The 26197-nt window shown below is 33.8% G+C and overlaps 1 protein-coding gene and 1 long non-coding RNA gene across 6 annotated transcripts; both read left to right on the top strand.

Moving 5' to 3' along the window:
• The first annotated feature begins 11654 nt into the window (after positions 1-11654).
• LOC104602791 (peroxygenase-like) lies at positions 11655-14507 on the top strand. Of its 2 annotated transcripts, none has more exons than XM_010266607.3 (6): positions 11655-12204; positions 12287-12436; positions 13353-13438; positions 13634-13728; positions 13962-14087; positions 14177-14507. In XM_010266607.3, the coding sequence occupies exons 1-6, from the start codon at positions 12099-12101 to the stop codon at positions 14328-14330; spliced, it is 717 nt and encodes a 238-aa protein (XP_010264909.1). In that variant the 5' UTR covers positions 11655-12098; the 3' UTR covers positions 14331-14507. The 2 variants fall into 2 exon arrangements, with proteins under 2 accessions (XP_010264909.1, XP_088751005.1); XM_088894879.1 differs by having other exon boundaries at positions 13634-13818.
• A 3934-nt stretch (positions 14508-18441) lies between these two features.
• LOC104602790 (uncharacterized) lies at positions 18442-24634 on the top strand. 4 transcript variants are annotated; one of them, XR_016080471.1, is made up of 6 exons: positions 18454-18774; positions 18871-19530; positions 19628-19726; positions 21790-21927; positions 23541-23784; positions 24390-24634. It is a non-coding gene; the product is annotated as an uncharacterized LOC104602790 (long non-coding RNA). The 4 variants fall into 4 exon arrangements; XR_016080470.1 differs by lacking the exon at positions 21790-21927 and having other exon boundaries at positions 18467-18774; XR_002022965.2 differs by lacking the exon at positions 21790-21927 and having other exon boundaries at positions 18496-18774; positions 18871-18926.
• The last annotated feature ends 1563 nt before the right edge of the window (positions 24635-26197 follow it).

The following is a 26197-nucleotide window of genomic DNA, read 5'->3' as shown; positions in this document are numbered from 1 at the left end:
TCTACAGATAAGATAAGGGTTTATCCTTATCACCTAAAGAGAGGTCTGATCCAAATACGATTTGGATAAGCAACTGATCCTTTGGGTTTACAAAAGAAGGAGGGGGTGGCAGCCTTTAGAGATAAGATAATCACATTCTCTTGAGAGCTGAAATCAGAGAAGAAAAATTTCTGCAATCCCTGCAAAAGATCTTTCTTGCCGCCTCCTTCCTGTAGCCGCCAGACATCCTGTTCGATCTCCAGTTGTGAGAGAAGTCAAGATTCGATCTTGACATCAGTTCTTTGAGAAAGAATTGATAGGAAGTTGTACTCACGTGCCATCCTGTTGTTTCTTGCGAAAGACAAAATTCTTGAAGAAGAATACTGTTGATTCTGCTCCATCCTGCACTGCGCCATCTTCAGTGGGAGCAGTCTTTGGATCCTTCCTTAGGTGTGAACACCTTCGTTGGGAGATATTTTTTCTCCGTATATAATCTTCTCCTACTACTTTTGGTTCAAATCCGGTTCAGTTTATGGTTCAAGATTGATCCTTGAAAATATGATTTTCTAAATAGGGAATGTGATTCCCAGTTGAAAGGGAGAGAAAAATTTTATATTCACCCCTTTACTCCGCAAATTTTGGGCGTCCATACAATGGATCTCTCATCCCTTCATTTATTTAATTAGATTTTCATCAATTGCATATATTTTTGTTTGGGAATGGTCACGGTATATATTAAAATGAGTAGGAAATGTGAAAGGATACGGGCTTAAATTTTTTATTCCAAAAATACCTTTAATAGTTTTCCTACAAACCTTTTAGAAATAAAACCCAAGGGAAAAATCAACATATCGTCTCTTATTTTTCAAAGCATAAAATTTTAGAACGAGATCTGTTCATGGGCTAGGATTGGACTTAGCTTTTGTCAAAATTTAAATAGGCCCTAACATAATGGAAAGTCAGGCCCGAACCCAGCCCATGAACAGTTTTTTGAAGTAACCTGTGAATAAATTTTTTGGAGCACAACACATAATGTATGTGTTTGGTTTCATTTACATTTTTTCATTCAACATTTGTACTTTATTTGCTTGTAAAACCAACAAAAGTAATAATTACAACTGTTTATGATAACTAAGTGCCATTAGGCTCCACATCAACGTAACAGTGAAAAAGCACTTAACCATTTGTGGAAGCTTTAAAAATTAACTTCCCCAAACGGTAGGTGTGCACAAAAACTGAAGTCCACTTTTGTCATTCTCGATACATATGAAAGAGCAAGAGAGGGGAACTGCTGAAGTGACACATATGTGGAAGCATTTATTGAATAAATGCCATGGAACCAAACACCTTAAATATTACAAGGGTTGTGATATGTTTCAAAACTTACCATTTCAAGTGTATCATAGTGGGGGCCAAATAGTCTGTAACACATCACACTTTTTGACACTAAATTAATGAATAAACCTAATTTTGGTAAAATGGGCATTATGATAAAAAAATATCATTTCCCAATCTCATATAAGAAAAGTAGTGATAAGCAATTGCAAACTATACAGGTCTTAGGATATTTTTTACACTTTTTGACACCAAATTAATGAATACACCTAATTTCAGTAAACTGGGCATTATGATAAAAAATGTCATTTTCCAATCTCATATAAAAAAATTAGTGATAAGTAAAGCAATTGCAAACTATACAGGTCTTAGGATATTTTTTACACTTTTTGACACCAAATTAATGAATACACTTAATTTCAGTAAAATGGGCATTATGATAAAAAATGGCATTTCCCAATCTCATATAAGAAAATTAGTGATAAGTAAAGCAATCGCAAACTATACAGGTCTTAGTAAATTAGGATATTTTTTAATAAATAGGGTTTTTTATGATTCAATCCACCCCTAGGAAATCCTAGCTCCACCTAGGGGTGGACTGAATCCAGCCCGTGGATTGATACCAAATTCACGGGAGTAGACTAAGAGGGGGCTGCAAAAAAGATTTTCAAGGGGGAGTGCGGTCCAAAAATCCCTATGCTTAAAGCTGTTTTTGGATTTCCTAACTTTTCTTTTCACTACTTTTTCCATCAAACCAAATATAATTTTAAATTCCCCTTGGTAGTCTCACGTATGTATTAAAATGTACAACCTACCCTATAGTTTGCATATTATTAAGGGATTTTTGGACTGCATTCCCCTTAAAAAATATTTTTTTGCAGCCCCCTCCTAGTCTATTAATACCCCCCCCCCCTATAAACCACATCCTACTCATGAATTTGGCATCAATCGACAGGCAGGATTCAATCCACCCCTAGGTGGAGCTAGGATTTCCTAGGGGTGGGTTGAATCATAAAAACCCCTTAAGTATATGAGCCCTCGATATTTGGATAGAGAGAGAAATTGTTAAGTGCCTGCTTAGGTGGCAATTGGCAAGGCAAGTCGGTAAGCAAATGCTAGTGATGTCACTTTCTTATGTGCCAAACTAATCCCCACCATGTTTGTGCTGTGAAAGAGAAAAAGCCTCCTCTTCAATGGGGAGAAAGTATTTTGTTCAGCAATGGATATATAGCTTAGAAAGCTATAATGACAAGGATATAATCTGCCACGTGGAGAGTTGTATGAGAGCACCAATACTTTTTTGACATAATGGACTGCTTTGAATTAGCCAAGTAGGTAAAATTTTTATAAAAATATATCTTGAACGGTCTAGATCAGGTAGGCACAATGGTGTAAGCATGAATGTTTCACGAGTACTTAGAACATTTTTTTGACATTTTTTCACCCCAAGTCTATCCTTGAAGAAAATTAAAAATCACTTTTAACAGTTGTCAGAATATTTATCAAGTATTCATTGATCGTGTTTATTATATACCTCTCTCTATGCCATGTGGCAGTGATTTATTGGTCCAGAACACGCCACATGGAGGTGAAAGGTGTAAATAAACATATAAGCCTATTTTGGCTGCCACATATTGAAGACATGTTTTCCAAGTTTGTCATGTGTAGATGTAATATGTTGCACTTTAACTATATCTTGCAAATGGTGATTGTTTAAATATTTTTAATTTTGAATCTAATCATTGGGCACTGATAATGGCATTATGAGTTGTTCTTAGGTTGGAGGAAGATGATACTCCGTGTTGGTGTTTCACCATTTTGCAGAAACCTCACAAGTTGTCTATTCCCAATGCTCGATTTACTCTATTGCCTTTGTTTCATTTTCTCTTTTGGTCTTTTGTTTGGATGTTTTGCTGATTGTTGGGTATTGTTTGTAACTTGAACATGAATCAATGAAATTCATCATTTATAGTTTAAAAAGAAAAATAAGACATTTAAAAAATACAATAAAAAATTTCAAATGTTATATAATTCAATGAAAATTCTCCATTTATAGTTTAAAACAGGCTGGTGTGAGAGAGTTCTATTGGTCTGGGACAGACGATATGAATTCGGCTTATGTAAGCCACAAAATCAATTTTCTGATGAAGCTATGTAAGGTAGCTTCTCCAAAGAGGCTCAGTCCCCCCAAATTGGGCTCTACAAATTCACCTAACCAGTGATGGTTTATTTGGTTTCAAAGTAGAAAAGAAAAAAAAAAAGAAACGAAACATAATTAGCACATCTAACTTATATTTAAATTGCCTACTCCTATATTTACTCTATGAACTCCTATTAAATATCAGCTCCTCTATTAACTCGTATTAAATAGTCTGTATTGGTTATTCATGTTGTACAGTTGACTAGTATTTATTTCATCCCACCATGGCCAATGTGAGTCTTTCAAAGCATTTTAATGCAATGATGCAAACCACAATGAATAACTCCACAGACACTATCTATACTATTTTAAAAAGTATAAATGGCCTAAAGAATATTTTTGTAATTTTTTTAGAATAAATTTTATCCCTCTATATTTAAATTAATTGATAAAAATGAGGGCTAATAGGGTAATTGGTTATTGATATTAACTGAGTTGAAAAGAGGTAATTTTAAGACATTCAATGCATTCAATTATCTCATATTAAATCCAATATTTAAGGTATTAGTTTTCACATTCATTTAATCATATACTTAAGGCTTGTTTGTTTCTTATCATCATTAAATTCTATAATTAAATCCATGTATAATAAATTAATAATTTCAATAACATAAAAACTTATACTTTTAAAATCTACCTAAGAAAATAGTGTTTTCATCTAGGCGGTGGTAAGTAATTAAACCATTTGGGTCAAATGAGTTAATCCATGTTGCCACAATTAAACAATAAAATTCAAAAATATATAAAATGCACAAAATATAGAAATTAAAAAAAATGGGAACGTTTTTAACATCATATATTTGTCATATCAACAATAATAAGTATGATAAGCAATGTTTTAAAAATCAACCCGGAGGCTGACCCATTTTTGCCTTCGGGTCATAGGTCACCGGTTCAACTATCAATGTCAAACAAGTCAAACCACTCTGTGTCAACACTATGTGTGTGTGTGTGTGTAAAAATACATATTTTATCAATAAGTAGTATAATTATGTTTTAGATATATTAATTACATATAATATATGTATTATGTTACATTTATTTATGTTTTTTAATTCAGTTTTTAATTTTTTTATTTATAAAAAATATTAAAAATTGCAATTTGGGGCCAAAAAGGGTTTTCGCAAAAACAGCAAGGCAAGGCGCCTAAGGAGCTTGGGACATATAGATTTTGAAAAGTTACTCAAAATAGAAGAAAAAAGATAACCCCAATCAGACATCAAAGTGCAAAGTTATGGCTTCCAAAAGTTTGCACATAATTAAATGCACAACCTACGACCTACTTACTAGGTTGAATGGGTCAATGGTTAAACCGCCTGGGTTAGACAGTTTTCAATTGAAAGGGAGAGTTTTAATAGAACCAAACCCAGAATCAAGGTCGAGTGAGGGTTTGAACGGTTCAATCAGCCAAGTGAACAACAGGTTAAAAACATTGATGATAAATAAGAAATGTTTTTATTAATGATGGAAATAGAATGTAAAATTTAAAACCAATTGGAATTTGGAAGTAAAACTATTTTCCTATTATCTCTCATTAAATCTCATATCTAAGATATATATTCTCTTATTAAATCCTATATTTAAGATAATTTTTTCTCATCATGAAATTCTACTAATTAAATCCACAATATTAATTTTAATAATATAAAAATAAATAATTTGAACATAAAACAACTTTCTTTCCTCTATGGTGGTGGGTAAGCAATTCAACCATTTGGGTTCAAATGTGTTAATAAATAGTGTCATAGCTAAATAGTAAAGAATTAAAATAAATAATACAAAATAATAAAAAGAATTGGGTCTGTCACTAATATTGTATATTCATTATACTGAACAAAAATTAAGTATGAAATGTAAGAAGTATTTTTATAAATGATGAAAATGGAATGCCAAAATTAAAATCAACCTAGAAATAATAATAATTTTTTTAAAAATAGAAATACAAAGAATCACAAAAATAAAGTGTGATAAGTAAAAATTATTTATATAATGTGGATGATATAAAACTGAACTGATCTGAAAGCAAAGCTATTTCGTTATTTAAATGGCAAGTCAATGATCCAACTTTTCAAATAAATCCATGACGTCATAATTGAATAATAAATATTTAAAAAAGATAGAACACAAAAAATTAAAAAAAAAATATAGAGTTTTTTCAAAGACATTTCGAAACATTTCTAATGTTATATAATCATCATATTAAATAAAAATAATCGTTAAAATAAAAATTATTTTTTAAAAATAGAAATGGAATACAAAATTTAGTAGTAGTAGTAGTAATTGTTATTATAATTTAAAATTTCTACAAGTGCACATTTAGTACAAGTATTTAAGTTTATTTTTAATCATATTGCTACTTTTATTAATTTACTATTTCTATCTTAACTATGATATATCTAAAATTCAAGTAATTAATATGAAAAAAAATTCATATGTGCACTGCAGGTACTTATTTACTAGTTTTCTTAAAACAATTCAATTAATTATACACCGGTGGGGAATGGTTATATACTACTGATCCAATTATTATATTTGTTGAAAATTCTTTTAGAACAATATTTTCTAGATAAGAAAAAACTTCCCACCCTAGAATCCTATATGCTATATCGTTTCAGATATTTATCATATAATGTTGATATATACATGTGGTGGACTCACATCATGACAACCATGTCAAAACTTTTGCCCATTTAGCCCGAATATGATGACTTTGGATCTCCTGCCTACAAGAATTCTACCCACAATATAGTATCCCCATGCATTGAGAACATCTTCCTGTGCATAATACCTTATAGGAGGATGAGATATTCTCCATGTGTGGCTGCGATGTTATGTGAGTAGATGTATAGGCAGAGTTCTTGTGAAACCACACCAATTAACCTGTATTTATTCAAATTCATGTAGGTTTTTTATTGCTTAGAGTTTTTTCGAATATTAGTGTATCACATGTTTTCCGTATCATAGAAATAGACAACAATAGGACTATCATAGGGTTTCCTGTCAATTTACCTCTATTCCAAATGCATAAATAATTAATGACTGTGCAAATCATGGAGAGCGGCTGTCTATAAAGTTTTATTCTTTATACAATGCATTAAAAAAAGTTATATTTTATGTGCAATGTATTCAAGGCCAAAAGATATCTTAACAAGGTATTACCAGAGAAACGAAAAAGATGACCAGGATTTAGATTTCTCAAATAAAATAATCAAGAGTTGATTTGAAGGAATAGTTTGTTTGTGAGACGATGATTAAGAAATCTATGATTATAAGATAGTCATATATGTGGAGGCCATCCCTACCTTAAGCTTTTGACCACGATATAATTTCTCCCCTAACATATGATTTAACAATATCAAAGCCCTAGACAAAGCTAGCAGCCATCAGGTTCCCACAATTAATCTGGCCCGTATTAATGGTAGGGTTGCTGAGAAGAATCTCACATCTCAAGATTGGTAAAATCAACATAGGGACCTAAAGTGTAAAAGAAGCTTTTTTACAAGTTGTAATTGAGGTTTCAAGCTACGAGTTGGGCTTAGCTAGAAAATTCGATTCCCAACTTAGCCAGAACCTGACTCAATCCAGCCCATCCAACAATTTATGTGTGTGTGTTGTAATTCAAGTCCCTTACATTAGTATATATTATTGTGTATTACGTTATGCATTTTTATTTATATAAAAATATTTCTATTTATATATCTACATGTATATGTGTGTGTGTGTGTAAGTTATGTATATATGCATTTATTAATGGCAATTGTACATATTATCAATCTAGTCTAGCTAGAAATCGGACTACAAAGCCCAATATGTCTGAGGCTATGAGCCTAAGCCCATCTCGAGATGTATTGGGTTAAGTTTGAGTTAGGCCTGGGTTGGTAAACTCATAGCTTGATCTCAAGTTGGGCCAAGCCCAAAGTTGAGGTTTGAAACTTAGGGTTATGCTTGTTGACCTACAACCTGACCCAACTTGACCCAACCCACCTAAGTTGCACCCATATAAAAATGCCTTATGACTGATTTAGTCCAAAAATGAGGTCGACAAGCAACAGATGAAATCCTATCAATTTTGACAAGCCAAGGTGAAAGAATGAAATGGTGCATCGAGCAAAACCTACAACCAAAGCGTGGTCAGAGGTCCTTAGGGAAGCATTCCAACTTTCGAATTAGTAAGAAGTGAAAGAGTCGGTTGGGCCAAACAATAAAGGGCAAACTGGTCTGGGCCAAGTAGGGTTAAGGAAGCAAGAAAGCAAGGAGGCTAAGGGGTTCCAAAGATTAGAGAGTGAGAATTGCTTGAGGGGAGATGACTTTAAATAACCATGTTTCGTAGCTTACTGGGCTACGTTCCATGTCCCATGCGTCGTATTGCCGAAGAGGCCAAGGTCCACAATCTTTGAGGGTTTCGTACTCTTTGATGTGGGATGATTGGATGAGCTATAGCTTATCTACATGGGGTCTTCACTAGATGATGTGATCGCCTAGTCTGGCGCTGACCCTGAGCTGCTGATGTGGTCGAGGCTGTTGGACAAGGTGTGGCCACGTTAGCATCCACATGGTGAGCATTGGTGTCAAGGTACAACCCCAATAGTGACATTACTCACTAGATTGAACCAAACGAGTCCAACCCATGCATTACTTTTTTGTTATGTTTTATTAATTTTGTTATTCTTATGTTTGTTTTTAATTAATTTCAATTTAAAATTATTACTATTTTTGTTAACTTGTTTAACTTCTAGTAAACTTTTTTTAGCATTATTAATTGTTGTTATTTTAAATGAATTAGGGGATTTTTAACTAATAATAAGTGAATGTAAATCCAATATTTTTGTTACTCACTAGATTGAACCAAACGAGTCCAACCCATGCATTACTTTTTTGTTATGTTTTATTAATTTTGTTATTCTTATGTTCGTTTTTAATTAATTTCAATTCAAAATTATTACTATTTTTGTTAACTTGTTTAACTTCTAGTAAACTTTTTTTAGTGTTATTAATTGTTGTTATTTTAAATGAATTAGGGGATTTTTAACTAATAATAAGTGAATGTAAATCCAATATTTTTGTTAATTTTTTGAAATTTACCAACAAATTTATAGTATCATTTTATATTTTATATTTTACAAATGAAATTTAAATGGATATATTTTAATTAATTTTGAAACTAATATTTTTACTTTTTTTGTTTTATTTGTGGTAGGACTGCCGATGAACCAGAAATTACACTACAAGTGCAAGCAGACAGAACTGTACAATAAGACTAAAAGTTGGAAGGGTATCTTAGACATGACTCCATACCATTTTGGTTGGCCTCATTTTTTCTCAAGCCCAACCCAAAAAAGACAGGCCCAGCAGTACACGCAGATGTAGAGAATAAACACAGGCCCAATCCTACGTGGGCAATTAAAGTTCCACCCAACTGCATCACTATGTCACCTGACGTGTTGAATGTTCGTTTCAGAACAATATATAATTCTACCTATAACTATAGGATTCATTATAATACGAGCACCACGTCATCACAGTTTGACTTCCAGTTCTACTAGGTCGAACCTTTGACACGTAAACCTCTCCCTTCTTCGATTCTTTGCCCAGTCCGGTTCCTTGAACATTACACAAATCACAAAGCGCACTTCATACACTAAGGGTCTAAGAAAAAAATCCAAATTGATTGTAAGGGAATATCTCCCCATCAATGATAGTATAGAAGTAAGTGAGATATTCCCAATGTGTGGTAGCAAAGTGAGCATTGGTATGTAAGGAGTAAATCCAGATTCGTCTGAAATTCACATGAAGGCTTAGAATATTGATAGAATATTTTTTCATAAAGGGCACATTATATCTTTATTCATAGCCATGGATATGGGATGCACCATGATTATGTATCTATAAGTCGTGCATATTGGCACAATAGGCTTCCATATCAAGTCATATCACATTGTATCGATGGATACTGTCTAATATTCGGTGCTTAATTTGATGAAACTATGCATTGACCACTTTTAGATTGTTTTTGAAATTTAATAAAAATTAAAATAACTAATTTAAGATTTAATTTCCCCCCAAAAAAATAATAAGAACTAAAAGTCTAAAGTTATAAAAATAATTTATTGTATCGATGGATACAATATTGTATCCACATATGAATTATATATTAAAAAATGAAAACATATTTATTACTTGAAACTGTGTTTTATTTATATAAAAATACTAAATAAATAAATTATTCTAACAAAATTTATAAAAATTGAAAATACAATTATAACAGCTAAAATAATGTTCTAATTATAAAAATGAAATAAATAATTTTAATTTTAAATTTTTCAGAATTTTAATAACAACTAAAAATTATAAAAATAATTTATTTTATATATTTTAAATGATTTATTTGTTTTATTTTACAATTATATGTAAAATAAAATAACTATATGTTAAAAATGAAAGCATATTTATTATTTTAAAAAATACATTATTTATATAAATAGTAGATAAATAAAATTTATCAAAAAATTAATAAAAATTATAAGTGATGAATATTGTATGACATGTACATGTTTTAGAGCCCCATTATTTTGCAATGTTACTCTTCATATAACCTATTAAAATGTGAATTTCTCATGTATTTATACCTTATTCATAGACAATTCAGCTTTAGATTTAGTGTTATTAATGTGTTTATGTGATTTATATGTATTTCTAATGTTACGATATATTTCATTAGCATCAATGCCATATCTTTCATCTTTATCCATGTGATTCAAAAATGTATCCATATTTACATTATCCATTAGAATACCATATTTTAGGTTCAATTTGGAAGGAGTACAAATACAAATAGAGGCCTTAAAAAAATACAAATATAGAGCGCAAAACCTTATATTATTTTGTATGTATTTATACTATACATATATGCAAGGAATAAAGTATCGATACACTATACTCGATACAGGGTGTATCGCATCCGTATCCATGTTCACTGACACAAGATACGCTACAATTCTATACATATCCTACCAATTGTGTGTATTGGCACAATATGCCACTGTATCAGTGTGTATATCAATGGATATGACTCAATACTCACCGATATGGAGGCATATTGGACCCTAATTTGACGACATATTCAAACCTTAATTTAAAATTTAATTTTCCCTAAAAACTTAATAAGAATTGAAAATTATAAAGTTAATTTGTTTTATTTATCTTAAATAATGTATATATTTTATTTTACATATAAATTATATTTTAAAATGAAAACATATTTATTATTTAGAAAATAGAATTATTATTTAAATAAAATTTCCCAAAAAAAATTAATAAAAAATGAAAATTATAATTATAAAACTGAACTAAATAATTTAAGAGTTAGTTTCCCCCAAAATTTTGATAAAAACAAAAAAGTATAAAATAATTTATTTTATCTATCTTAAATGATTTATATGTTTTATTTTAAAATTATATGTAAAATAAACATTTTGTATGTTAAAAATAAAAATATATTTGTTGTTCTAAAAAATAGGGATTATTTATATATAAAAGTACTAAATAAAAAATATCCCCAAAAAATTAATAAAAGTTGAAAATTATAATTATAAAAACTAAAATAGAATGATAATTATATACATCTTCTAAAGTCCTAGTATTGTTTCTCTTCATATAACTATTAAAGTATATATTTTTCATATATTTATATCTTATTCATAATTAATTTAGCTTTAAATTTAGTTTATCATTCTGTTAATATATCCAAATATTTTCATATGTTTCATCCGTATCTTCCAAAACTTATCTATGCCTTCCCAATTGTCTGATACGTATTCAATACGTATATTTTAATCCTTGCATGTATGTATTTGTAATCTTTCCAAAGTGATCGTTAATTTGAAGAAACGGTGCGAGCTCGCCACTTCCCAATTAGTAACGACCTACGCCCACCACATGTACGGTAAAATACAAAAGAAACGTGGCAAACAGGTGTGCGTGTAACGACGAGCGTCGTTTTGTTCGGCGCTCAAGAATTAAAATGAGATGATATGATAATGATCAAAGATGTTTTCAATGCACGGCGGAGATATATTGTGAGACGGTGTGGGGACAATCTTACGGGGGCTGATTTGATCTCCAAGAATTTCTGGCTTTTCCCACGAAAAACGGAGAAAAGAACAAGCCAAATGCGTTAGCGTGACGCTAATCCCTTCGACAGCCGATGTCTCCACCAGCTCTACTCCGTTTTTGGATCGAAACGGAAACCTCACGAGATGATTGTTGATTGATACCTGGCAAGGAAAAGGATTGGTTCTCTCTCTTCTCTTCCCTGTTTTCAAGGCCAACTGTCAGTGGCGGTGTCACGATTTCCATATGTCAACTCCCTCGTTGCCATGCATGCTCACACCTGTGTATACGTGTGTCGATTCATCCCAGCTTCCGGCCTTTCTAGAGCGGCATGCCCGCTTTCTATTCAGTCTCCGGCTCCTACAGCGGGTATAATTAACTGTATAAGAATCTGATGTTCTGGTTCTAGAGCGAGTCCCAGAGCTGTTGTTTTCATCCAAGTCTAGTGAGTCTAGTTCTAAAAAGAGTGAGAGAGATGACGGATTCATCCAACGACGCTATGGCTACGGTGGCTAATCAGGCGCCTGTGACCTTGGAGCGACGGGTCCGAGATGACCTGGAGACCAGTCTTCCTAAGCCTTGTAAGCTGTACCTTTTCTGTCTGTGACGTAGTTAATCTGCTTGATTAAATGACAGAGCCATTGATTTAAAACATTGAAACAGATATGGCGAGAGCATTGGCTGCTCCAGATAAGGAGCATCCCGAAGGAACCTTGGGGCACAAGCATAACAGCATGTCTGTTCTACAGCAGCACGCAGCATTCTTTGACCAGGATGGCGATGGCATCATCTACCCATGGGAAACCTATGCTGGTATTTATTCAATTCATTCTCGACCGAATTAATCGTCCATTTTTTTAATCACAATGATACAGAAACAAAGTCTTCTTCTTCTTGTTTACGAGTAAAGCCATGTTCTAGCTTGTGGTCAATTAATTAATTATTTGATTTTGTTTATGTTTGTATGCTGCTGTCAGCTGCAATATTGCCGGTGGATGTTACTGCACGGCAGAATTGAAATTGGATGAGAGGTGTAGGTGTAGTGGGCTATAATTTAAGTACCACCCTACAAACTTAAATTAATAACCTGGTTTCGATGGTAACAAATAACATGGTCCATTAATTAGTCCTAATTAACTCAATAACCAGGCGTCCAGGCCAATTTATCTATTTCTATTTTGTCAGTTAATTAAAAAAAAAGTCAGAGGCGACTTGGTTTTATGGATCATTTGAGAAGTATTTCAAGCTTTTCTAATCTTTGCTTTTCTGATTCTTACTTGGGCGTTGCTGTTTGTTCAAAATTAATAAACCAGAATTTATTACACTAAACTTATTTGCACCCCCTCCTCCAACCTTCACTCATGTATAGTGCTATCACATCATTAAAAAAAAATCTTAAACCAAAATTTACACTCAGCCCATTTGCACTCCCGTGTATTCACATCACTGTAAATGAAGGCAAATGAAATTCGCATCGCAAAAACGCATTCTTATGCATCCATCTCCTTCAATAATTTCATAGCCATCTAGTTAAGGGAGAATCACTCAAAGTCTAGTCCCTGTCTTCTACATATAAATCAACCTCAGTGTCTTTGGCCAAGTACAGTACTCTGTTTACAGTTTACCTTGCTTAATCAAATGAATAATCTGTATGAGTTGCATTCCTTAGCATTTCAAGCCTTTTCTCTATTTTGTTCAATATTTATGACTAAAAGCATCATCTTTTCAGGACTACGTGCTGTTGGTTTTAATGCCATTGCCTCTTTCATCATGGCCATTGTCGTAAATCTGTCCTTGAGTTACAATACTCTGCCTGTAAGCTTCAGGATTTGCCATTCTTAGTTCTTTCTTCTTTTTTTTTTCTTTTATAATTCGGTAAACACAGTAATTGATTCAGATTATATCATCTTTTTGGTGAGGTTTGCTTTATATATTAACAAGTAATCCCACTTGGTTTGGGTTTATTTACAGCATCACAGGGTACTAATTAATCTTGATATGGCTTTGCAGGGTTGGATGCCTTCTTTTCGTTTCCCTATATACATACGCAACATACACAAATCCAAGCATGGAAGTGATTCTGGAGCCTACGACACTGAAGGAAGGTGCAGTCAACATCCTTGGGGTCACATAATAAGATTGATAACAGAGATAAAGTGGCTGAACCGAATTGACTTCAATTGCTTTTTCTTTTGGTGGGGATCTTAGTGCTGAGTATCCATCCCATGCATAGAATCAAAGTTCCCCGTCCATCTCAGGGAATTCAATCTGGTTAATTTTCTTCCACTGGATGTCTATTACAAGTAAATAGTAACATGCTACTTTCAATGAATTGCAGGTTTGTTCCTGCGAATCTCGAGAACATGTTCAGTAAGTACGCTAGGACACACCCAGATAAGTTAACGCTGAGGGAGTTGTGGGACATGACCGAAGCAAATCGGAACGCATTCGATTTTTTTGGATGGTTAGTTTTCATCAATGTTTGCCCAATATTCATCCATAGTTTATACCGATACTACTACGGTCTGACGATGTTTATTGTTTTGTGAGCAGGGTCGCAAGTAAGTTGGAGTGGGGAGTTTTATACGTTCTTGCTAGAGATGATGACGGTTTCCTCACTAAAGAAGCTGCTAGGCGTTGTTTTGATGGTAGTCTATTTGAGTATTGTGCTAAGATACGTAAGGGTGCTGGGGGTAAGATGGGCTAGCTAGCCTGAACTACTGCTTGCTTCGTATTGCATGAACGTAAATATTGTATTTATATAATTCACAAGTTGTCTTCAACTATTGGCCTGTATCCAAAAGTTTATTACTAACTAGCTACCACTACAAGTGTTTTGTATTTGGGTTTCAAATTCAATATATATATGGTTCGTCTTCCTTAATCCATTACTCCTGTTCTTAGTTTAGAACCCAAGCAAGTGATAAGTAATCAAATTTGTGGTTGCTCTAGCTAATAAGAGTAAGACTAATAGCAAGGCAGTCATTTGGCATTTGACATGGAGAGACGTTGAGGGTCTGTTTCTATTGAGTGAGGGTTTCAAACTCGGGATGCTGCTAGACCAGTAGGCAGTAGATCTATTTGAATGCTAGGTATTGAGAAATGTGATAGAAAGCAACGAGAGCCTTTCCATGTGCTAATTGCTATTGACTGGGATATAGCCCGTCCCTTTTGTGAATTGTGATTGCGTCCCCGGGTCCTGGTAAGATGGCTTTCAATTCAGGAACCGCCGAACCGATACTTGAGAGTTGATAGTCAATAAGACCCCTCCTTTGTCGGCATGCTCTAATCGGACAAAATGTGAAATTATTTGATGTGTACCATCCAACGATTGATCAGAGAACACGATGTAAATGTTGAAAGGCCATTGCCCAATATCATCCCAAAATTCTGTATTCTGGAAGAAACTTTGGCTGTTTCAAAACAATTTCTTTTTGTCCTTTAGTGAAAAGAGTATTGGGGCAAATGTTCTTAGTTTTAGGGAAATTTGTAGAGTAGTGGTTAAGTTTTCAAAACGTACTTAATGTAGAGTATCTACCGTTAAATCAGTGCCACTTAAAATGGCGAAGTTGCCTTTCCTCTCCCTCTCTCTCCTTGACTGGTTCTGTTTTACCCAGAATTCTTATTTTCCTAAAGACCCGATGAACCAACCATTTAATTGTTTGGTCGGTTTTTTTTTTTAATTTTTTATTTTTTTGTCAGTAATAGGCCATTCGTTCGGTTCAAACAGTTAAATCATTCGACCTGGGAATTGGATCTTTAAACATTGTGCATTGTGGTTTTAAAAATCTTGAATAAAGGAAAATTCGGTGGCGAGGGTAGAGGTGTAAAGTGGGCTGTGCTGGGTTGGTACGATACAGTTTGCAGGTGGCAAAGTGCGGGTTGTGTTATGTTGGTCCGTAAGTTGTTACGGGCTGTGCCGCCCTTTCTAATGAAAATTTTGTTGGTCTGTTGTGCCGCCCTTTCCAATGAAAATTTTGGAGGTTCCACGGTTTAGGCTCGTGCTGTGCGGTGCCATGTCGTGAGTCAGGCTGGTTCATGGGTTGAACCTTAGGTCAGGTAGGCCATGTATCGGGCCAAAGCTATTTATCTAAAAAAATTGATAAAAAATTTAAAATTTTAATTTTATATGAATTGATAAAAAATATATTGTATACTATATTGTATACTATATAGTATACAATATAAATAATATATTATAAATAATATACTATATTGATAAAAAATTTAAAATTTAAAATTTTATTAATATATTGTATACTATATATTATTAAATATATATAAATAATATATGTGGGTTGTGTTGGATCGGGTTGTGGGTTGAGTCATGTTGGCCACGGATCCATGGGCAGTATGGTCTGTTTGGTCGTGTCGTGTCATATTGGCCCGTGAACCTAAAACCTCAGGCTCAATATAGCTCGCATAAACGTATTGAGCCTGTCACAGCCTACAGACTATCATGCCAGGCCGGTTTAAGTTTGTATCGGGCCACAGACAACAAGATAAGGGAGGAATTAGGAAGTAGTAGTGGGGGACTCTGGATCTTCTGCCCACAGGAACTCTGCTTACGAAGATAAACTTGTTAGTTGTTGCTATCGATAAGGATGGATTTACATTCGAATTGGATGAGCTTTTGAGAGTGTTGGCGTATGTATTCGGGAAGGGAATTGTGTACAAGGTAGTGGTGAATGATAGAGTTTCGGTGGTGGTGAGGGGACCGGGTGGAGGTGGAAGACAGGTGTATCAAAAAGAATTTGCACGTGAGGAGATCGGTGAAGGTTAAAGAGGTATAAAGAATTTGCAGCGAAGATATAGGCGATCGGACGGGTTAAGCAGCCCAATATTGTAAGGTTGAGGGCTTATTACTCGGCTACTCATGAAAAGCTTCTTATCGCTTTCTATTGAGTTCGAAGATTAATGTATCGATACAATACTCCCAAGTCTCAATATGGGGTGTATTGTATCCGTATCCATGGATATAGACGATTGGATACGTATTGTTCGGGTCATGGTAGAGTGGGCTTTGGATGCCACATTGGCCGTTTAATCACCTCGGCCACGTCAGTGCTACTCTACCATCTTCGTGGCATACATCGACTCTGCGGCTACGACAATACTGTACTACTTTCACGGTTCCCACCTTATCCTCCCAGCCATGTCAACTTCACGTTATGCCGATAAGCATGACCGAGAATAGGAGTGGATGGGGATAACTCCACTGGGGATTAGGACTCATCCCAACAACCTCGGAAGCTTAATCCGAATAGGACACAGACCATCAGCTATAAAAAGGTATCTCTCACTCAAGGTAAGGGATCCGACTTCTAGCTCATACCGTTATACTGCTCGGATCAGCACTGCTCTCCAACTACTCGACCCAACTGCCTATTGTCCTCTACTGACTTGCGCATCGGAGTATCTACCCGGGGATAACTCATCGGGCCTTTGACATCTCCTTGTTATCAGATCTCATTGCGCAGCTTCAACCTTCCACCTCGGCTTCACCCTGTAGGTGAGGGTTATCTAACTGTGACCTCGGTTCTTACACCACCTAGGATTGAGCAGCATCACGTATCATATTTTATGAGTCGTGCGTACCAGTACCACACGCCTCCATATCCACCGATACACATTGATATGGAGGTGTATTCGTGTCTAGTTTGACAAAATTGTACATTGAGTACTTTTGGATTGTTTTTCATCTTTAATACAAATTAAAAAATAGTATTATGAAAACTGAAATAAATAATTTAAGATTTATTTTTTCTAAAAAAATAATAAAAACTAAAAATATAAAAAGAATATATTTCATCCACCTTAGATGATTTATATATTTTATTTTACACATAATTATATGTTAAAAATGAAAACATAGTTATTATTTGAAAAACTAAAGTTATTATATAAAAATACTAAATAAATAAATTTTCCAACAAAATTAATGGAAAATAAAAAATGATAATTATAAAGACTGAAATGAATAATTTAAGATTTAATTTTCCCAAAAAATGTAATAAAAACTGAAAATTAAATATAATTTATTTTATCTACCTTAAATGATTTATTTGTTTTATTTTAAAATTATGTGTAAAATAAAAACATTATATATTAAAAATGAAAACATATTTATTATTTAGAAAATAATTGCTATTTAAATAAAATACTAAATTAATAAATATTCCCTAAAATTAATAAAAAATAAAAGTTATAACTACAAAATTGAAAGAGTGATAATAATTGTACAATGTTTCAATGTTCTAGAGTCCCAGTATTGTTTATTGTAATTTTTCTCTTCATATAACCTATTGAAGTATGCATTTCTCATGTATTTATATCTTATTCATAGATAATTCAACTTTTGGCTTACTATGATTAATGTATTTGTGTCATTTGTATTCATTTCACTAGCGCATCCAAACGTTTATATATCTTTCATTCGTATCCATGCATTTTTAAAGTGTATTCGTATCCGTATCTGATTTATCCAATATGATACCCGATACCGATACTTTGATGCTTGATTGAGTCGTTAAATTATGTCAAGAATAATTCTTTACTAATGTTTTTTTTCACAACTAGTACAACTCAAACCACCCAATGAAACCAGCTTTTAATCGATGGTTTTTGGATTGGATGGATCCCATTTCCACCTCTTTTTCTATGTTTTTTTATGTTGATGTCATTTTCGGGGTTTCTATGATTTGATTTTGTTGCTAGATTTATAAAGGTTGTTTGGTTTACTGTTGGAATTAGCATTAAAATCGAAATCTTTTGAAATTGGAATCGAATGGTCTAATCTATAGTTTGTTTGATTTAGACTGGAATTGGAATGTGAATTGAAATCAATTGGAATGAGATTCCGTTCCAAAGGAGGGGATACTACAAGAAAAATGATCAGCGGTCTTAAGGACCGCCGCTATAGAGATAGTTGAGCCGCCTAGAAAACTAAAACAAAGAAAATAAATATCTGGGCGGCGGTTTTTGAAAACAGACACGATGCTTTTTCATTTGAACTGGACTTAAGCCGGTCTAAATAGTTGGCTCTTGCATTTGAGAGAGGGAGGGAGAGATAAAGCAAAACGCCAAAAACACTCCCACCTCTTTCTACTTCGTGCATTCGATTGAGAAAAACTCTAACGAAGAAGGAAAAGGTAAAGCTTCTTCTTCTTCTTCTTTGTGGTTGATTCAGTTGTGTTTTCTCCCATTCTAGGGCATCAATGAATGAAATTGAAAATTGTTTTCTTTAGGACTTGATTGAAGGCGTCATTCATGCAAGCTCTGAACCATTTATTGCCTCTGAAGGGTTCGACCTTCTCCCCTCTAGCTAGGATTTCTACAAGGAACTGGTTGATTAAGAAACCCAACTGAATGAGTTGTTCATCTGTGTGGTCTAGGATCTAGCCTCCCTTATCTAGTGCCTGAACTACCTTGAATCATCGAAAGATTTGAGCATCTGCTCTATGACCACATAAGAGTCTCCCTCAACCTTGATTCTTTTTTCCAGTAACCCTTAGGCTATGTTTGGTTTGAAGGAAAAGGTAGGGAAAGGAAGGGAAAGGTAGGGAAACCTTTAAACCTTTCCCTTCCTTTCCTTGTGTTTTTCTTTAAACCAAACATAGCCTTAGGTTTTCTGTTTTGAGGAAACCAGTTTTTGGTCTTTAATCTTTGGCTCTAAGCACTGAAGGCTATTCTGTTTTTCTCTATTTACTTCACTTGCATAAAAAATGTATGAGTGAATCAATCAATTGATCAGCAAAATTATACTACAACAAAATCTGGTGTTGAACCATCAGATCATGTAGAACTTGCAAAACATGTTAAGCTTGGTTGCCTAAATCTCGAATTTTCAGGCCTAATGATAATAGTTAGGAATGCCGGATTACACATCAACACCAGAAAACTTTAGGGTAATAATTTTGGAATATGCATTTTACTCAGTTTTAATGCTTTATTGATATTTTAATTTCGTTTGTCAAATTGCTTGTTTATGTCGTGGTGAGACAGGCATTGTCAAACTATAGGATTGAGGTATGCAAAGTACTTGGAATAGTAGAGGAGCAATGCGAGTTGTCAATGGAAATGTCTGGTGACTTAGAGCAAGTAGTAAGGAATATAACTTTTAATTTTGAAACTTAAATACCAACCAGTGATTATAACTTTTGATTTCCAACCACTTTGTCAAACTTAAAGGAATATATTAATTAAAACTTAAAACATGAAATTGAAAGTAGATACTATCCTTACAGATTAGTTGCAATAAGTCTTGCCTTTTCAATATTATCATAATGTGATCTTTTGCTTACAAAGAGAAAGCACCAAAGTATGAAATCCAAGATGTATAAAAAGAGTATATGGATAAATTGTTAACTAGTCTCTGTCAGTCTCTCTTTACCATTTAATTTCCCATGGACTGTATGCTTGTATCATGAACATTATCCTTGATATTAGTAAAGCTTATCCTATTTGATCAGGGGGAAAAGGTTCGGTAGTATAACATACTTTACTAGCTTCCTGAGGATTTTGATCCTCATTGAGTTAGATTGTTTCAATGAAAGCACTTTTGTCAATTGTACCTGAAGAAACAACAATAAGATTAATTTTTGTCGAGCACTTGTAAAAATAGAACTATTTGAACAAGAGCTATCAGCCATGAAATATGTTTGAGATTGGGGCTTGGTGTTTGCTGGTCTCCACTGATGGTATATGGAATGTGGGTCTAGGTGCTATTAGAGTTGAAAATTGTTGAGTCTTCTAGTGTGTATCATGGACATGTGGTTTGGTTCGACGCTGATGCTATTTTAACTGTATGGTTGTTTCAATGAGTATCAGTCAAGGGCTAAGGATTAGAACTTTTTATCTCTTTTGCAAATTGAAATGGGAAGTACCAATGTGAGAATATGATCAACCATATTTGGACCATGGGAGTAGCCAAAGAAACAGGCAAACTAAGCATGTTAGAAGTCTGATGCTCATCCCCAAAGAGTGATTTTGTACCTATTTAGAAGTCTAAGCATGGTGATTTTGCACCTAATTTATTTTAGACAAACTGGTGGAAAATGATTTAAACACAGGGTCCCTTTCATTGATGTAGCTAACAATGGGTATGATATTAAACAAATTGGAATGGCGAAGTGGGATTTATGAAGCTGACTCATATAGTTGGGGCAAGGCTTAGATGATAATAATAAACTAATGGAAAATATTTCTAAAATGAACATTGTACATTTGTTGACCTGATGTAGAATCTATTGGACCAAAATCCAACTTGATTAATTGGATCACCTCTAACCATCAAATTGATGGATGATTTCCAAAGAATTTCATCCTAGTTTTGTAACCATTTAGAAAAGATTCAATAACATTATTATTTAATCTAATTGACTTTTTTTGGTGTAAAATTGCCTAATATATAATCTAAACAACTAAATGTTTAATATCAGTAAAAACCTAAGATCGCCACCCATTCACCTTACACATAAGGCAAGAAAAAGACTTAAAAGAATTTTATAAACATATGAACAGGGAAAGGTTACAACATTGTGATCTGTTTTGTGTTCTACATCTATCTATATTTATTTATATTCTACATTTATCGTTCTAATTTTATTTTCTTTATTTTTTTGCTAGGGGAAACAGGATACTTTCTTTTATTGATAAACAACAAAGTGTTTGAATAGGGACAAGTTTACAATTTTAGCCATTCTATATTCTTCTATACTTATTTATATTTACTCTAGCAATACAAACCATTCAACTTTTTCACTATTAATTTTATCAATCTATTAATTAGACAATTTTCATTTTACCCCAAAATTCCATTAAGTGAAATATATTTTTAAAAGTAGGATATTTAGTCCTGTGCTCCCTCGAAGTCTGTATTCCTTGTTTGGACTATAGTGCTGAACAAATGTCTTTCAAGACTCAACCTGGATAGAAGGGGCATTCAGCTCCCTTCTCTGATGTGTGGGTTGTGTGCCTTGTTGCCTAAGTCCATTGACCATCTGTGCTTACATTGTCCTATCTCCTCAAAAGTCTAGTACCATTTCATTGGAGCGGTTGGTCTTAATTGGGTTATGCCAAAGTCAGTTAAAGATCTGTTGCTTTGCTAGAATCTCCCAGGTTTAAAGAAAAAGGTAGTTTAATTTGGAGAATTGTTCTTGCGGCAGTGATGTGGGCAGTTTGGTCTGAAAGGAATAAAAGAATCTTCAGCAACAAGGTTAAGAGCACGGAGGAGATAGTACAACAAGCTGATTTCTTGGGTGGCTATTACACCTGATTTTAAAGAGCTAAATGTTCCTGTATTAGTTAAGTCTACTTCGATTTGGGATTTGTAACTTGTGGCTGGCTCTTTTGTTGTACTGAGTTATTTGCTGATTCAATAAAATTATTACTTTACCTTTCAAAAAAAAAAAAACAGAGAATAGTCTAGGATCTATACCTATATTCCTTGTGCTTGGTGAGTTTGTGTATACCAATCATATATTTTTCCCTTCTATTATTTGATTTTTTGCTTTTGTAATTATTTGAAATTTTATTTTAATTAGATACCATTGGTATATAATACAAATCAACACATGAACAAAAGTTGCCTATTAGTATAGTTTCTTGCATGAATATTCTCAAAACAATGTTTATGATCTAAAGAAATGTTAGTTATAATAGCACAAAGAAGTGTTTATAATCAACACATCCCACTTTAGCTTATGGAGTCCAATTCAAAGTCTATAGTGCTGCTGGTAAGTAATGCTTCCATGACTAAAATACAATCACCATTTTATCTTGGTTCTTGGGAGAGAGGTCATCTGTGCAGGGTCCCTTTCATCCAATCCCAAAGCATTCCTCGTTTCGAGGCTCCAAAGATGTGAGGAAAAAAAAAGGAACTAATCTATTTCCTTATCAAAATTATAGAATAAACAAACATGGCTAAGATGGTTTTGTAGTTTTAATGTATTTTTATATTTAGTAATTACTAGCTGTTATTCTGCTCTTAGATTTTGACTTCTAAACTTCAGTAAAGACGCTTATCTAGACTATAGAGAGTTAAAATAGAATTATAGAATATATCTATACCTACATCCCATCTATTTGTGAAATGGTTGCTTTGCTAGTTTAACCATTTCAGTGAATGGACCACCTTTCAATGTTACACCTTTGGTTTTGTTCGGAGACATATATTAGTTGTCATGGTCCCCAATCCACTAATAAAATAATAGAAAATGTGAATGAAAAGGACTAGGACATTGTGGAACCATGCATTAATAATTTATTTTACTTAATTTGTTCGTTTGGCTGCTCTTAGTTGATAAGTTTGATGTTTGTTCATTTTTACCAATTTTCTTCTCTACTTTCTCTCTTCATTTTAGTTTGCAGGTCTGTATCTGAGTGATTACTTGATCCCAGATGGACTGAATAATCCTAGGAAACACTCAATAGTCCTATTGAGTGGGCATTGCCTAGAATTAAACTTTGATATTTATTTCTTCTATGTCTGAGTCCTTTAAGGGGAGGGGGATAACCTAGGCCTAAGATCCATCTTTTGACAGGAACTGTGGCCATCTGGTTCAGTGGATTGAGTGGGCATTTTCGTCAATGCAACTATGATAAGGACAACAAATTAGAGAAACTTCTAGGGGTATTTGCCAATGTGCATGCTGCCATGTCAACAAATCAGCCACTTCTTTTCAAACAAAATCATGCATATTGGTGAATATCCCCATAGTTAATTGAAGTGGCTCTAATGTGCCACATTTAAACAATATTTTGGCCCAATTCCTTTTGTTTCTCTGGTTAAAAAGGAGGAATTTCTATATGTATGTATAAAATTTCTCTTAGATTTATGGTTTCTACAATGCATAAGTTATTTATTCTTCCTTATAAAGTATGCCTTCTAAAGATGATTTCTTTTCATCTGCTCCAGCTTACATAACTGGTAGAAAAATGCAAGTAAAATGTCAGTATCATGGTCTCGGAGAACTAGGACTTATATTACAGATCTAGAACTGATGAAGGAGATTTTGTTATACAAGTTTGAACACTTTGAGAGGTCCAAACCAAATCCTCTTGCAAGGTTGTTAGCAGGTGGACTTGTAAGCTATGAGGGAAAAAAATGGGTTAAGCATAGAAGGATCATCAACCCCGCTTTCCATCTAGAAAATCTAAAGGTTGTTTTCTATTCTCTAACCTGTTTAAATGCAGCTATGAATTCATACATTTTCTTAAAAGGAAAAGGAAGGGATACACCATAGACAGTTGAGTGTTTTAGAAGGATAGTAGGATAGTAGGTGGTTATAGCACACTGACAACAAAGGCAAAGACCAATTCAAGCTTGGAGTAATGCAAAAAATGTTTTGATAAAATTTAACTTCGATAGTTGTGCTTAGACAACTCGGGGCTGGGGCAATCAAGGTAGTTGTGTTTGCAAGAATCTTCTTTTTGTCATTCCACTTTGTCTTAACTAAAAACTGAATTTCTATTCACGGACTGGTACTACTAGTTAAATGATGATTTGCACAACATTCTTCCAATTGCTTATTGATAATGTTTGTATTGAAACGAATCATGAACTAATGTGACTATGAAAAAGAAAATCATGAACTATCATGTTAGCAAACAACAAAGTTATTCAAAGCTTATGTTGAAACAACATTGGACTTCTTTGGAATCCTAAACTCTACATCTCTTGTTATAAAAAATGTCATGTCATTTTTGTCTTTGTAGTTAAAATACTTCAATATAAATTCTAATATTCATATATTATGATTTGCAGGTTTAACCATTATGTTAAGTGGATTTGCATTGGAAGATATACTGCAATATTCAACAATGATTTGCATTGGAAGATGTGCTACAATATTCAACAATGCTTAGCATTGGAAGATGTGCTATACTATTCAACAAATTGATTTTTTAAAGTCCTTGTATTTTTTATATGTCAATTGGGTATTGTATTTGAACAATTTGTATTGGATATTATAAAAATTAATTTTTAAATTCATAGATTTTTTTAAATTACATTTTTTCAGTGATTTAAAATGCGTGCCTAAGCGCATAGGCGAGGCACATTTTAGGGTATGCGCCTCGCCTAGGTTCTAGGTGCAGCCCTTTCAACTGATGCGCCTTGCGCCTCAACCCAGGCATGCGCCTTTTGAAAAATTATCGCTTTTTTGCTTTTTTTGAACATAGCGGCTGGGCCGGGCGCCCCTAGACCCCTGTGCCACACCCCTCAAAGCAAGCCCAAACAAATCCATGTTAGGTGTTCAATTCTTAGTTTTCACACAAAAAATAATGAATTTATAATTTTCATTGCCTTTTAAGAAAATATTTTATTACAATGAATGAATGAACAACATTAGCAAATATCAATAACTTTCATAAGCGATGTTTGACACAACCCAAGGCGGCGTTCACATGGAACCTAAGCCAGCAGTTCAGACTGCCACCTAAAAGTGTGAATAATGTTTGGCACAACCTAAGATGGCGGTCGAAAACTGCTGCCTTTATTCATGCTAAGTCGGCGGTTCTGACTGACCACCACTTTAGCGCATTTTGAACCATCTTAGACCGGCCATCAAAGGCAACAATCTTTTTCAGCTGAACTGGCGGCCTTGACCTAGGCCGACAGTGGATTAGGGGGCGGGTGCTGGACCGCCGCCTTAGATCTATGGTGGCAGTTTGAAGGCCTAAGCCGGTAGTCACCATTTTTCTTATAGTGGGACATTCCCTCAAAAAAGGGTAATGCCATTCTAACAGGAATGAGAATGGGATTCCGATTTTAGACCATTATTCCCATATACCGTTTGGAAGGAGTACAAATACAAATATATACAGTGCAAATATACGCAAAATAATACAAAATACAAGGTTTTGCACTCTACATCTGTACTCCTTCCAAACTGTTAATGGATAGCATTTATGAATCTTGATTTGTATTTTTCATATCAAAAGGAACCTCTGCTTTCTTTCCATATTTGGCGGATTATTTAGTGATGCAATCTAAAATCCAAAGCTTTCTTTTCCATCTCTTGTCTTCATCTGTGTTAACTTCTTTTCCATGTTACAACTTACAAATCGTTCTACAGCTCTGACAAATTCTTTCTTATTCTCATTTGCTGACAAAACTCTTTCTTATTTGGTGGCTATGTTATATGTATGCTACTGCAACACTTGGTCTCGCAGGTGATAAAACCAAAATGAGTATTTGGACAGTTTTCCGGCAACATTTCTTTTTCCAGTATCATCTTCCTCGTATTAAAACCAGTATGAAGAACTGGTTAATTAAAAAAAATTAGATAACAGCTGAAAGGTTTAATGATTGGTTAAGGTAGGTATTAATTTGGCAGGTTTTAAAAGTTTAAGTACTGTATTAATATAGTTCGGAGAGTGAAACTAGGCCCAAAGATCAGGGTACAACTTTCCCTTAATTTTATACTACACCTATGGGTTGGGTTTGATTGGATCGACGTGAACTCAGATCGGACCTACCACCATACCATCAACCTGTCATATCCCGTTTAAATTTATATGGGATTCTATGTATATACTCTATGTTTGTAAGGCCCTGTTTTATTCTAACCA

The sequence above is a fragment of the Nelumbo nucifera genome, chromosome 1, assembly GCF_055504915.1.
Source record: "Nelumbo nucifera cultivar China Antique chromosome 1, China Antique-T2T, whole genome shotgun sequence".
NCBI classification, from domain to species: Eukaryota; Viridiplantae; Streptophyta; class Magnoliopsida; order Proteales; family Nelumbonaceae; genus Nelumbo; species Nelumbo nucifera.
Note: the sequence above shows the minus strand (reverse complement) of the source record. Positions and strands in the feature narration are given on the sequence as shown.

Excerpts from the sequence above, each read along its gene's own strand:
- LOC104602791 (XM_088894879.1), top strand. The coding sequence starts at position 12,099 with ATGACGGATTCATCCAACGACGCTATGGCTACGGTGGCTAATCAGGCG. Across the intron at positions 12,205-12,286 it reads GACCAGTCTTCCTAAGCCTT|ATATGGCGAGAGCATTGGCT; the intron begins GTAAGCTGTACC and ends ACATTGAAACAG. Across the intron at positions 14,088-14,176 it reads GCATTCGATTTTTTTGGATG|GGTCGCAAGTAAGTTGGAGT; the intron begins GTTAGTTTTCAT and ends TTTTGTGAGCAG.